The 14,069-nt window shown below is 42.3% G+C and overlaps 1 protein-coding gene across 1 annotated transcript in view; it reads left to right on the top strand.

Annotated features, from left to right (window-relative positions):
• Positions 1–790: 790 nt before the first annotated feature.
• timm50 (translocase of inner mitochondrial membrane 50 homolog (S. cerevisiae)) overlaps positions 791–14,069 on the top strand; it is a 55,219-nt gene continuing 41,940 nt past the window's right edge. The window contains exons 1-3 of the mRNA XM_049576258.1: positions 791–1,045; positions 3,819–3,972; positions 8,295–8,326. Coding sequence (XP_049432215.1) covers positions 833–1,045; positions 3,819–3,972; positions 8,295–8,326 — 399 coding nt within the window. The 5' untranslated portion in view covers positions 791–832. The remainder of the gene's footprint in view (positions 1,046–3,818; positions 3,973–8,294; positions 8,327–14,069) is intronic.

The following is a 14,069-nucleotide window of genomic DNA, read 5'->3' as shown; positions in this document are numbered from 1 at the left end:
TTTCACTGTGGCCTGTATACATTAGAAAATAGCAATTCATTAATTTTCCAAAACATTTATATGTACCTGCCCATTCAAGGGACATATTAAAAATCAGTAACATACTATCATGATATAGTATAATAGGGTTAATTACAAAAGCATAAGGTGAAAGGATGCATAGTATCATACAGCAATGTAACATGAGGTAAAATAGAAAAGTAAATATAAAAACAGGATAGCATGGGTATAATTAAATAAAGTGTAGTATATTATAAAATAGATACGTACAGTATATGCAAAAAAAAAAAAAAAGAGAAAAAAACAATCAGATTCCTTGGATGTGAACACATAATTGGCCAATAAAGGTGGTTATGATAGAATATATTTAAATAAATAAAACGTAAATGATGTTATATTATAATGCGTAAGCTGACAGTTTTTCTTTCACAGGTGATGCATAATTTGGCCATTTTATTGTAATAAAGTGTAGTTTAATATAATATAATATAATATAATATAATATAATATAATATAGAAACATACAGTATATGTGTTTATACCGTATGTTAATCAATAAGCTGACAGTTTTTGTGTTACAGGTGATGTAATGGACCATACTTTGGGCATGTTGTCATCAACCATCATGGCAGTTTTCTGTCACAGTCGAAGGTCAGACTCTCTCTTGCTTCTGATTGGACCGGACGCTGTTGCGCCCGCCCTCCTCCCTCTCCATGTGGCCCATCGCTGCTCTGAGCGCTCCTTCCGCCTGTCACTCAAACCGTCCTGAGCCAATCAGGTGCTTTTGTCCTTTTCACATACGTTCGCCGGGCAGCTAGCGCTACTATCCAACATGTCGGCTACTCCTGTGTTCCCCATGTGTGTGCGAGCGAGCCGGGCCCTGCTGAGGCTCAGGAGCGGGGCGGTGGGTGCCTCCTCCCCGGCTGTGGTGGATATCGTCCGGACACTCTCCACGGACAAGTCGCCGGCCGGAACGGGCAGCGCGACGGGCGGACTGGCTCAGGCTATCCTCCAGGAGAGGCTCCAGCAGCAGCAGCAGAGTCAGGTGGGACGGTTAGCCTGCTTATGTGCGCTTGATTTGGTTACCATATCAGCACTGTTTGCGGGGAGAACGATTACACTGCAGCCCGTGGATCCGGCCGTAAGACCCCGCCCACACGAGTTGTCCATGTAAACCAAATCGAAGCAACATCTCTGACATTTCCAGCCTCACGTTAAGCTGGAAGCTAATTTACATGTAAATGTTTATCTGAATAACCACAGAGAGATAGATAGTGAGGATTATTTATCGTGTGTTATTTATCACGATACATGTCGGCGTCAGATATATTACGTTTCGGCTCCAGACTGCGTGTCTGCTGAATGAATGAACCTGAGATTAGGGACGCTAACAGGTTAGCCGGCTAATGTTAGCATGCGTTTTTACTGAGACTGTTGCTCTGTGACGCCTGTCAGTGACACATGAGTTTAACAGTCATCACCTGGGGCCAGTCGGTACCTTCCCAACAAAATGATCAGTTAAATAATGTGTGCAGTGTTACTGTGGTTTGTTAAGTTAGCATAGCATCAGTTTAACCTGTGCCATCATCTGTAACATTAAAGTCCCTGCTTATATCAGCTCCTCACAGACACACTGAGCTAAAGCTTGATTTCATCTGTAGCAGCTGCTAGATAAATGGCGTTGACATGCCAAGGTTTGTTTGGTTTGAAGGTCAGAGCAGACCCCCATCCCCTCCCCCTGTCTCGTCCTCTCCTCCCCGCCGTCAGTTAGCCTTCCCGGAAACCCAAATCTGCAGCACAGGCACCATGTGTGACTGTGCAGCATGGGGAAAGGTAAAAAGATGACCGCAACAATACCGTCTGATGTATGCAATCAGATGTTATGTTGATGGTTTACCTCTGTCTTTCCATAAGAACTGCCTTGACAAAGATACAAACAATTTGAGCCAGGTACCAAATTTATTTTTTTTTAAATATTTAAAATAGTTTGGACCTTAGAAGAAGAAGAAGAAGAAGAAGAAGAAGAAGAAGAATTTAATAAATCAAACTTCCATTTAGTCAGTGTCCCCACCTAACCTGAAGCACTCCATTTGGAAATACAGCGCCAGTTCCAAAAAAGTTGGGATGCTGTGTAAAATTTAAGTAAATGGGATTCACAAATCCTTTTTGGACTGCACTTGGTCAAAGCTCTTTTACACCTCATGTCACATTGACCCATTCAGGAGCAATTTGAGGTTCAGTATCTTGCCCAAGGATACTTTGACATGCAGCCTGAAGGAACCGGGGATCAAACTGGCAATCTTCCAATTAGTGGACGACCCGCTCTACCTCTGAGCCACAGCCGCCCAACCTATATTCAACTCAGTACAGTACAAAGACAATATATATAATGTTAAAACTGATGAGTTTCATTGTTCTTTTTCGTAAATATACACTCATTCTGAATTTGATGCCTGCAACACGTTCCAGAAAAATTACATCAGTGTGACATCATTTTTTCTTTGAGCAACACTCAGTAAGCATGTGGTAACTGAAGTTTTCAAAGTCTTCTCCTCATTCTTGCTTGATATACGACCTCAGTTGCCCAATAATAATATTTTGTGCTTCATAATGTTCCACACATGTTCAGTGGGAGTCAGGTGTGGACTGCAGACAGGTCAGTCTGGTACCTGCACTCTTTTACTGCCAAGCCACGCTGTTGGGACACGAGCAGAATGCGTCTCATTGTCTCGCTGGTATAAGCAGGGACGTCCCTGAAAAATATGTCGTGTGGATGGCAGCATGTTGCTCCAAAACCTGTATGTACCTTTCGGCATTCATGGTGCCTTCACAGATGTGAAATTACCCATGATGCCATGTGCACTAACACACCTCCATATCATCACTGATGCTTTGAACTTTGAGCTGGTAACAATCTGGAGGGTCCTTTCCCTCTTTAGCCCGATGTGTTTACTGACAGTGGTTTTCCAAAATGTTCCTGAGCTCATGTAGTAAGATCCTTTATTCAGTTGTGTCAGATTGTAATGCAGCGCAGACTGACAGGTCAAAGGTCACCGGCATTCAGTGCTGGTTTTCAGCCTTGCACCTTACTGGCAGCGATTTCTCTGGGTTCTCTGAATCTCTTAATGATATTATGGTTTGTAGATGGTGAGATTCCTAAATTCATCACAGTTGTGTATTGAGAAACGTTGTTCTTAAACTGTTGGACTTTGTGTCCTTCCAGTTTGATTTGATCACATCACATCAGATCAGATCGATTTGATTCGAGGAGCAGCTGTTTGTGAGTGAAAGCACAATGAAAATTTCACTTGGACTGCACCTGATGTTCTGCTCCTCCATCTGCGACCAGAGTTTGCTCTGTGCTGCAAGAGTGTGCATGAATGAATAACCAAATGGTACCAGCAGCACTCCTAATAACCAGTCCAACTACAAAAATAGAAAATCAATACATAGTGGCAGATGTTTTAATCGTGGCATGATGCCACAAATAAATGGATATGTGGGAAACCCTGCTTGTGGTGACTGGGCTGAATTGTCTGGTGTTACTTTAACTTGCAGAGTTTTGCGTGGTGGTTTTACAAAACAAAAGAATTAAGGATTTGTTTATATACTGAAAGGTTCATTGGTTAATCTCAAAATAACTGACAGATTAATCTCTAATGAAACTAGTTGTTAGTTGGAGCCCTACTTGCAAGGATAAGGTGATGATCTGATCGGTTATCGGGTAACAGGCTAACAGCTCAGGCTAAAGTCCAGGATCTGTATCTGTTGTTATAGTCATGAATGATTCTCACATTTTAATTTTTGTTTGTGTCCAGGGCCAGCCTCCTCCTGAGGGAGGGGAGGGTGAGAAGGAGAAAGAACAAGACGACAAGAAGCAGAAGGAAAACACTGCCTACGCTAAGAAGATGGTGCTACGGTTGGCGGGGCTCATGGGAGTTGGAGGCGCAGTCGGCATAGTCTACGTGTTCGGTGAGCGTGGAAACTATTGAGTGTCTGAAACCTGTAAAAAGAGTATGGTCATTTTAAAAGGCGTTTACCCAGAACTGCTCATCAGACAAGTCTCTGATTATTTTGTCCGAAAACACTCAAAAAACCCTAAAAATATTCAGGTATACTAATCTGGGGTGGACTGATGTTGTCCAGAGACTAATGTGCTGTCTTACTCCAAAACATGCTGCTTGTGTGACCTAGAATTGTGCAAACAGAGGAGTCATTGCAGGTCAATTAAACGCTGTCAGTTTGTCTGTGCAGTCACTGCTGTGATTCACCACAAACGCCTAACGCTGGTGACCTTGGAGTGACGCCACAGCTTGTGATTATCATTAAGTTAAACAGGTTTTATCTGCAGCCCACACTGACTGGATATATCCAGCACTTCATTTAATCCAGGACTGATCTTGAAACAGGTCGTCTGAAACGGTTCAAGACTAATGTACGCAAAGTGGAGTCAGGTTCATGTGTCTCAGCATCTGCAGTTGTTCCGAGTTTGGTACAACAATCACAGCACAGTGTCACACGTTGCATTATTTTCAGTCTCTCAATTTGGATTGTTCAAATAGTTGAGTAATCAAGCTGAATCACCAGACGTGATCTTGTTGTTCCTGGATTTTCTGCTTTTATCTGTTGTATAAGACTGTAAATTCAAAAACATCTTCCAGATTTAATGATTCCTTGATTAACAAATATGTGAAAGAATCATTGTGGCAATCCTGGTTCTCAGTGAAGACAGTCCACAGTGGAACATGTTCATAATCCAGAGTAACCAGGATTATGTTCCTGTACAGATGAATTTAAAACAACAGATTTTAATGCTTTTACCCCCATATTCATATTCTATTCCACTTGGAATAAAACCAGTTGTGATTTAGTGAATCAATGCTGTCTGTTCAGCAGCTTTTTAGCCACCAAAAGTGGTTCTTTTTTACCCAGATGTGTCTGCATTGCCTGCTGGGATAATGCCACAAACAGCAGTTTTTTAACCAAGACATGGCTGTGTTTCCTGCCAGGATAGTGTCACGAAAACCGACTGTTTTTTACCAAGACATTATTGCATTTTCAGCCTGGATAGTGCCCTGTGTTTCTGACCGACCGTGTTTCTTGCCAGGGATAGTCCCAGGTAATTTAAGCTAAAACGTGTTTTTTGTACATAAACCTAACCACATGTTATACACAGCATTGTTGAAACGTACAGTTTTAACGTATACGCTACAAAATAATGTGCAAACTTATCACTGGTTTGCAGAAATGTATTTTTGTGGTGATTTCTTGGTTTTTGCTTGGAAAAAGTGTAGAAATTAATTTTTTGTTTATCGTCATATCCAAATCCTATTTGAAGACGTCACTTTGGGATCTTGAAAACTCTAATGAGCAACATTGCTTGTTTGTGACACATTATACACCAACCAATTTTTACATTTTTTAAATAAAATTGATTGATTGATTAATGAGTTGAGAAAATCATTCATCGTTAGTCAAAATAACCATCAGTTTCAGGCCTACTCTGCAAGGTAAAACTACATGCAGTTGGCCAAACTGAAGCCCCCTCCCCACCCTCACCACCAGTGAGGGGAAAGAAGATGTTGTAAACATTGGGTGTGATTGGTTTATCACGCTCAGCATCCTGTTTAGAAGGACAGCCCACAGACGGGTGGAGCTAGCAGCTGTCAGTTGGAGGTGAGCAGCTTGTCTCCAGAGAAGAGTCAGGCTGAGAGCAATAAAGAGGTTTAATTCATCAGTTTGTCAAGTGTGATGCAGCCGCTTTAGTTTCCACTCAGCAGCAGAGGAAACAGCTGATGTAAGAAAGAGCGAAGAGGATCAGGTTTAGATTTGAACTTCCTGTGAGGCAGAGCAGCCAGTAGCTCGGATTATTTGGAGTTTGACTCTGAAGCGAAGATGAGTTGGAGAAATCTTCTTGGCGAAACGACAGGAGGAGCTCAGAGGAAGTGTTAGCCTTCAGCAGCAGTCAGTCAGTTCACCTCAACAGAGCATCTGCTGGGTCTCTTATGTTGTTATTTTTTGATCTTCAGGCTTTTTAGAGACCCTGAAGTTTTCATTTTTTATTCTGGGATGACGCCACATTTGGATTTTCCTGCTTGTCCCCTTTTTTATTTGCTGTTTTTCTGAAGTTAACGGAGGTGTTACCAGATGAAGCACTCGGCACTGTTGGTTTATTTTCCGTCCTAAGGAGTGATGATGGCACGGTGCTCACAGCAGGCAGAAGATGGATATAGATGTTTTATTTTTTTTATTTATATGATTTCAGAAGCTACTGTGGAAGCTTTGAAAGTGTGAGACTCCACTCTAACCATCTTTTTAACTATTATTTTCTCCCACTTTTCCTGTCATGTCATCTCTCATGGAATAATTCTGTTGTGGAATACTAAATTGGAATATGCTCTTTTATAATTTGGGAATAAATCACGTTTCTGCATCGTGGAGATATTCTGGAGATTCTGGATTGTAACCTGAAAATAACCGGAAAATATGCACATCTACTATTTGTACTTCTATGTGGTTTTCCTGCAGATAGGTTTGTGAAATACTTTTTTTCTGTCGTCAAAACTTTTGGGTGAGGTGCAGGTAATATTTACAGGTGTTATTGTTGCAAAGGAATTTAATCTCTCCTCTCTGACCTGTTCCCTGCAGGCTCTTAATACTGTGATGAAACTGCAGAAATACTGATGAAACAAACAACTGAAAGGGCTGAGAATGTTTCATGTGACTTTTTAGGAAGAGTTTGGAAACTCATCTGTTGTCTCTTGTAATTGCAGTTTTTTTGTGTCACTATTGCAGCTGCAGTCACTGATGAATTCAGTGGTGATTAATCTATTGACTACTTTTTCCCCACATGAAACACTTAGATGAAAATGTTTTTTAAAGAGTTAAAAAATGCCCATCAGAAGTTCTGAAAAAAATCCTCAAATGTTTTGTCTTACTCGACTTAAACTCAAAGTTTGCCATAGAAACGGCCTGCTAGTGCAGATGTTGTGCAGATGTCATTTCTTGGAGTATCTTTAATGCATCGTATCCCTTAAGTTGGTACAGTGGGGGCAAAAAACAATTACATAAGGATCCTTTTCTTTTCATTCACTTCAAACAGACAGTGTTTTAAGTGTCATAGACTGACACAATCCTCCTGGGGACAGGTTACATTTCACCCAAAGGTCAGTTTTGGTGGTTAGGATTGCTGTTGTAGTTGACCAGGAACCGGCAGGTGGGTGCTCCAGTTCTAGCATTTCATTTGAGCTCAATATAGTGTAACTGACTCGCATGCTAATCAGCTTTTTATGCTAACCTTAGCAAATGTTGCTAACGACATACAGCTGAAAGTTTGCAGGTAGATATTGAGCTTGTGAACTCAACACGAGTGCACCGAACTGTGACCCCCCCCTTAAGGCTCGTTTTTGTACGAAAATAGATGCATGCGTTTTGAACATCATAAAATGTCACTGCCCTTATTATTCCATGCATCCTTTATGTTGTTATAAAGACAGCCAATAGATGGCGCTAGAGAGCGGAGTCAAAAGTTAAACACAGCTACAAAAAAGGTGACGTGAAGGAGGTTGTATTATTGTACCTTTTTTAAATGAAGGTTTATAGTCTGTGCGACCATTATATACATCCTGACATGTGGATGGAGAATTATTTTCACTTAATTACATATTCTCTCCGTACTGCCATTATTAAATTTCGTCATCCTCTCCTACAGTCGTATCTCACTTGAATTATGATACACTGTTTCCACGATCTCCGGCAGTACTGCTCTGTTTTGTCCGTACCCGCAAGCCTCCTTTGTATTTTTACACAGAACCAAGCAACGACGGCATCATCAACAGTGTTGGCCTCTAGTGTTGCATATAACATACATGTGAGCAGTGCTTTATAAACAGTAACGATGGCATTAACATGTCAATAACAATCATTTACCATCCCTGTTATATGGCGGCTAATGTCATCCTCTGATTGGAGAGTAAGGAGCTCCCAGACCCAATTTTTGTTGACAATATTGGCTGCTGTTCTCTGTCTTTGAGTTAGCTGCTAACTGCTAGCAGCTACTTTCTGAATATCCTAGCGGTGGGTCACACACATAACATGTTGTCAAAACGTCACACCCGTCTCGTCTGTGGTCGTGTTCTGGCGGCTGTTTGTAAAACCTTGAACATTTTGTTGCGTCACACTGAAAACACTCGCAGTCGTCACAACTCGTTGGTTACAAGTTGTTTTTTCCTGTGAACCTTCAGAGAAGCTGTTTCCACACGGGGGATAAACTGTTGTGTTTCTGTCTCTTTCAGGCAACAATTCAGTGGACGAACAAGGAAATGCGGTGAGTTTTACAGTCACACACACTCAAACATGATTCCAGGTGTGATTCTGCACACATTACCAGCAGTACCTGTCAGTGTGTTTTAAGGTGATGGGGTTTAAAAGCCTGTGTCCACACACTGAAGACAGACTCGTCCGTTCAGGCACAAATGTGTTGACCAGAGCCAAGGTGATGTGTCGGCACACTTCGACACACCGCTGTGAATGTCAGCTGCCTTTTTCTTTCCATTGCTTCTCTTTTTGATGTGTGGTGATGTTTGGCTCACCTCTCAGGTAGGAGGTCCTCTTCCTGTTGTACAGGACGCTGTAAAGGACACACTTCACAGGTCACTGTGACGTGTGTCTGTCTGTCAGAGGCGTGAATGTGGAGAGACGATCGAGGGAGCTGTCAGTGTGGGAAAGGAAGGAGCACACTTATCTCACCTTCAGCATCCCCTTTTGATCATCGTTATACTGTAATATAAGGCGCAGCAGCACACTCAGCAGGTAGCTGAGACATCGTGTTTGTCTGAGCTGTGAGTTTGGGAAAGTCAAACATCAAAGAGCCCAATTATCCCACCTCCACACACTAATGACCTTCACTTCCAGTCCTGTCAAGTTCCACTGACTGGGATCCCAGTGCTGCTTCATGGAGCAGTCAACGATCCTTAACTGTAACTTCACAAGCAACTGAATCAATTTAGAGACATCAAATCTAAAACAAAGACTGATGTCATCATCAGTTGTCAGTTCAGCTTGCATGTGCAGTGACGGGGCCTAAAATAACTTGAAGGGATAGTTAGTTCCATACTTAGTGTATGATTTACAGTGACATTAGAGAGAATCTGTTTATTGTGTCAGTCCGACTAAAGCTGGACTTTTAAAATCCATGTGAACATGTTGGTCTGACTGAAGTCGTACTAAACTGAATTTCTCAAAGTCGGACTAACACACCCAGATCATGTGCCTCCTGCGTGTATACAGTCAATCAGACCCAAACTGGCCAAGGCGCTCTGAGCATGCTCCACAGTTTCCGTCCGGGCTTTGACCCAGAAGTCCAATAGCATTAAATGTGTAAGAGAAGAAGAAGCTGGTAACAACATGGAGAAATCTACATCCAGAGCCGTGACTTTTTGGACGGACGAGGAGACACAGTTCATGCTGTGTCAGCTGAAAGAGTTAGATTTTTTTAAAATACATGGATGGGAGGTTTGGTCTGTGATGCAATAGGTCAACCTGAAAAAGGTTTAATATTTTAACTGTGCATGGAAACATAGTGACTGATTATTGAGGCAGGATTACTTCCACAGAACTGAATCACAATGTCTGTTTCAGTAAGTTTTGGGCAGAAAGTTGTTGTGTCATGTGCGTAAAATCAAACGGTGCTGAGCCTTAGTTGATTAGTTTTTAGCCTCCTAGAGAAGGCCAACAAAGAGCATAAGTCTAAGTGTACGATATATTTAGAACAAAACAACTTAAAGTCATTTATAAACCAGTGAAAGGAGGGCGCACTGCCGACATGCCCCACCTATATTCTGTTCATAACCAACAGACTCCATGCAGGGAAACAGTAATTAAAACTCACTGAACACATGAGCTGCTGGTCTACCGCTGCCTCCATCAGTTAGGTAGTTTGTGTTAGTCTGTGACTTTTGGTGAATCCACACTAACCCTTTCAAACACAAAAGTCACACAATAACACAAACAATAACTGACTGAGGCAGCGCTCGACCAGCAGCTCCTGTGTTCAGCAGTGTTAAATCACTGGTTTTCTGAATGGAGTCTGGCTTTGAACAGCTTGAGTTCCCCATCAGTAATCGTGGTCTGACGGTGAGGTAATGCAGTGAAAATACTCTCAATATAGCGTTCATTTAAACTAATACTGATTGATTTTTGGGGGGAGGGGGGGTGTCTAAAACTTGTGTTGCTGCTGCCCCCGTCCACAGCAGGAAGTGCTTAGCTTCCATGCTGGACTCCTGCTTCTCCAAACTGGGGGCACACTGACTGACGTCTACTGTAGGTAATAGACTGATGAAGGAAAAACACCTCTCACAACCCCACTTTAAAAGATCAGAACTATCTATCACACCGTCAGTGTGGTCACCAGTTAGATCCCAGACCTCTAAACTGGTTCTGAAAATTGGTGGCAGAAGCAAAATACAGAGCCAGCAAACACCCAAATGATATTAGACCCTGCACAGAAAGAGCTGAAAAGACCTTTGTCTTGTTCGCTGTGGCACTGCAGTGGTTTTATTTTGTCATTTAATTTTTAAGTCATTATTTGTCTGTAACTTTTTGCCCAAATATTTGTATAAAAAATTTACATTGTGTGTTTGTGCATGGAAGTTAATTCTTGCCCTGCAGCTCACATGGCAAAATAAATTCAGGTTAAATGTTATTTACAAGCTTTTGAAGCTTTCAGCAGCAACATTCATCCTTGTGCTTGTTGACAGATGAAGTTGCTCCAGAAACTTTTTAATGTGAGAGTGGCGCTCAGCTCCGACAGGATCTGCTGCAGGAGGTGTCGGCCTGGGAAGCCGGGACACTTCAAAGGGCACACTTCTCTCACATTAGGATCCTTTTGTCGGTAACAAAGAGCTGAAATGTGTCAGGATGGCTTCCTGCTAAGCCCTCTTTGTCATCATCACTTTAAAAGCTGTCGGCCCGAGAAAAAAGATTTAGATTTAGATTAGTTTTACTTTCTCTAATTCGACTTCAGAAGATGGAAGAATTAATGTGAATGGTATGTTGTGTTCTGCTGTTGAACATAAAATTCTCCACCAAGGCAGTGTGATCAAAAAATTGTATCACAGAGTATTTTAACATACCTCATATGTTTCACTACAGACAGGAGTTCAAGTAATATAAAAACATTTTGATGTCATCATACTGGGAGGGTGTCCACAAATTTCTGAATCCATAACTTTGATTAGACTCTTGATTTTAAGATCACGATTCAATGTTTGATTTAAACATTTTTATTACATTTTTTTCCACAGGCCAGACGTTTACATTCAAGTCATTGTAATAAATATTTTTTGTACCAGTCAGTTGAACAAACTATTGAACACACAGACAGCCACTACATGACAGAAGGGTACTCAGTAACAGCTTGAGTTTCCCCACCTGCCGAAGGCCACTTGGACTTCCACTGCAGACTGTCGTTGACGAAGCATTCGTTTTTAACACACCATAACTCATGTGGCAACATGTCGTCGCACCGTTTCAGCATGGAAAGACACATCGATACAGCTTCCACACAGTGAACACAGCTCCTCTCTAAAGCCCCTTTTACACTGCCAGATTTTCGGCGAATGTTGGGCCGTTTTGCCGGCCAGCTGCGAGCGTTTAGACACACTGAGCCGGATTGGCGAGTTGATCTGAGGTGCCCAATTTTCCGCCTCGTAGGGTAGACATATTGGCGGAACCTTTTTGGTTTAAACAGACTGAGGCGGCCTGTTGATGACTTGTGGGAGGAGCTGTTGATGACGCCGCACGTGCGAGCCACTGGCGGTGGATAAACAGGAAACAGCTGATAGCAGGAATTAGCGAGCAGCTAGTAGCAAGAGGGAAACACAAACCTGACAGACACTGTAAAGATGAGCAACTGGGGAGACAAGGAATTGTGCGCCCTCCTTGTCCTCGCAAACGAAGAGGCCATTAACCGTCAGATGACGGGGACGGTGAAGGACGGGCAAACTTACGAGAGAATCACCGAAGGACTGACCAGCTGCAGCTTCCCTCCCACGTCACTGTTTACGTCACACGCTGAGCTACACGTTTTGTTACTTGCTCACGCCCCCCATTGCCCCGAAAAAGGCACATTCTGTATAAACAAAAGTAGGTAGGCGGCATTTTGCTGCACTCCCCGATTTTGTTTTTATACTGCCAATGCTGAAAAAACACTGATTGGGCTTTCCTGCAAATTTGCACAACTCCTGTATGAAAAGGGCTTCAGGCACAAGTTCTTCTGGTGCCTCTCTGGTCTCTGTCTTCATCCTCTATCTCTCTTTTCTCATCTTGATTGTTCTGTAGTGACGGAGCCTCTCCCAGCTGATAACAGACTGTTATGCTAACTGGCTAAGTAGCGAGCTGTACCCAGCAGGCTGTTCAGCGATGTCATTTTGTCAATGTACAATTATTAGTGTTAGAAATGGTTTTATGTGTCCCACATTGTTGTGTGCCATGGTGTTTTGCCCTGTAGGAGAGTTGTGTGTTTTAAAGTAAACCTTTACGACGCAGTTATACTTGTGCGTCAGCTCTATGCAGAGCCTACACTGTAGCCTACGCATACGTAGCTGACGCTGTTTTGGGCATTTACTTGTGCAGTGGTGTGCAAGTTTAGTTGATTCAAGACAAGCATTACACACACATTAAACACTCATTAAACATGGCTTAATAGAGACAGTTTCAAACACAAGTACACAAATCAGCTTCACTATAACTCGCAGCATTCACAGACAAACACTTGTCTTTATCTGGACACATTTTCCCCACAAATACAACATGCTAATGTTATTAGCACAATTCTATGCCATTTTACATTGTATAAATTAGCCTAGCAACTAGCAGAGATTTCCTCTGCTCATATGAAGCCAGGATAAATCACACACAAGACTTAAAATGTTATTTTTGTGGAGGCTTTATTGTCTTCACAATTTACTGTTTCTTATCTGTGAAATTAAAGTAAATTAAAGTTGTGTTTCCACTGAGGGAAATGGTTTCAGCTTACAGAAATAGACAGGAGGTCTGTGTCGTAGGCTACGGTGTCAATTCCACGCAGAAGTGTAAATCCACTTGAGTATGAAGGGCGTGCAGTTAAAAGGATTCCCCTCTCAGTTAACTCAGAGCAAATCGCTCCGACCTTAGCGCTCTCAGCTGCGAACACTACAGTTTATTTCACTGCACGTTAAAAAGTTGCAGCAATTATTTCAGCTTTGCATCTGTGTGACAGTATATGAAAATTTCATATAGTACAGGACATTACAACTGGTGTATTGGATCCACCAGTATACGGCCCAGCACTACACCAAGACAAATGGCGTCCTGTAGTTTTCATATCTAGGTTAAAACACATCAAGACTCCTGAAAGTGAGAGTTCAGTCCTCTTGTTTAGCTGCAGAGGACTCTGGGAAATTAACTCCACATGTAAAAAGTTCAAGGGCAAATCCAGATTTTGCCATTTTATAGCCAGCTGAACAAACCACCATGACGTCCATATATGTGGTTATTCCTTTGTGAGATCCTGATTGGGTTAGATATCAGAGGTCGCTCAAGTTGAAGTTCATTATTATGAGCAGAAGTTTCAGAAATAAGAACCAGATTGTTCCTTAAAATGAAAGATAGCAGTCACCAGAACAACTCGGCAGCTTTAAACTTCTGTTTTTTCACCAAGTTTGGGGCCAAATGAAACCGTCTGTGACGGGTGACAAGGTGTGGACGTGGGAAAGATGAACCGTCTTTTGTCTTGGCTCCGTTCACTTCCTTACAGTCGCGGGAGGATTGTTTCCTTCAAAGAGCACACTTATCTCACCTGGACATCCTGTCAGGAGCATCAGGCTCAGACGACACACTCCTCATGTCAGCGTGTCGGCCGTCCTCTGCACACTTATCTCACCTCGTCATCGTCAGACTGCCTCTCGTCTTCAAGGAGGATATTTAGTGAAGTGACATGTGGCGTGTGCCGCCGTCGTCTGGGAACCTTCGTTTACTTCAAAGACAACAGTCAGTTCCTGGAGTTCCTTAATTAGTTGAGCACAGGGCTG

This window comes from Epinephelus fuscoguttatus, linkage group LG5 (assembly GCF_011397635.1).
Source record: "Epinephelus fuscoguttatus linkage group LG5, E.fuscoguttatus.final_Chr_v1".
Lineage (NCBI taxonomy): Eukaryota > Metazoa > Chordata > Actinopteri > Perciformes > Serranidae > Epinephelus > Epinephelus fuscoguttatus.
Note: the sequence above shows the minus strand (reverse complement) of the source record. Positions and strands in the feature narration are given on the sequence as shown.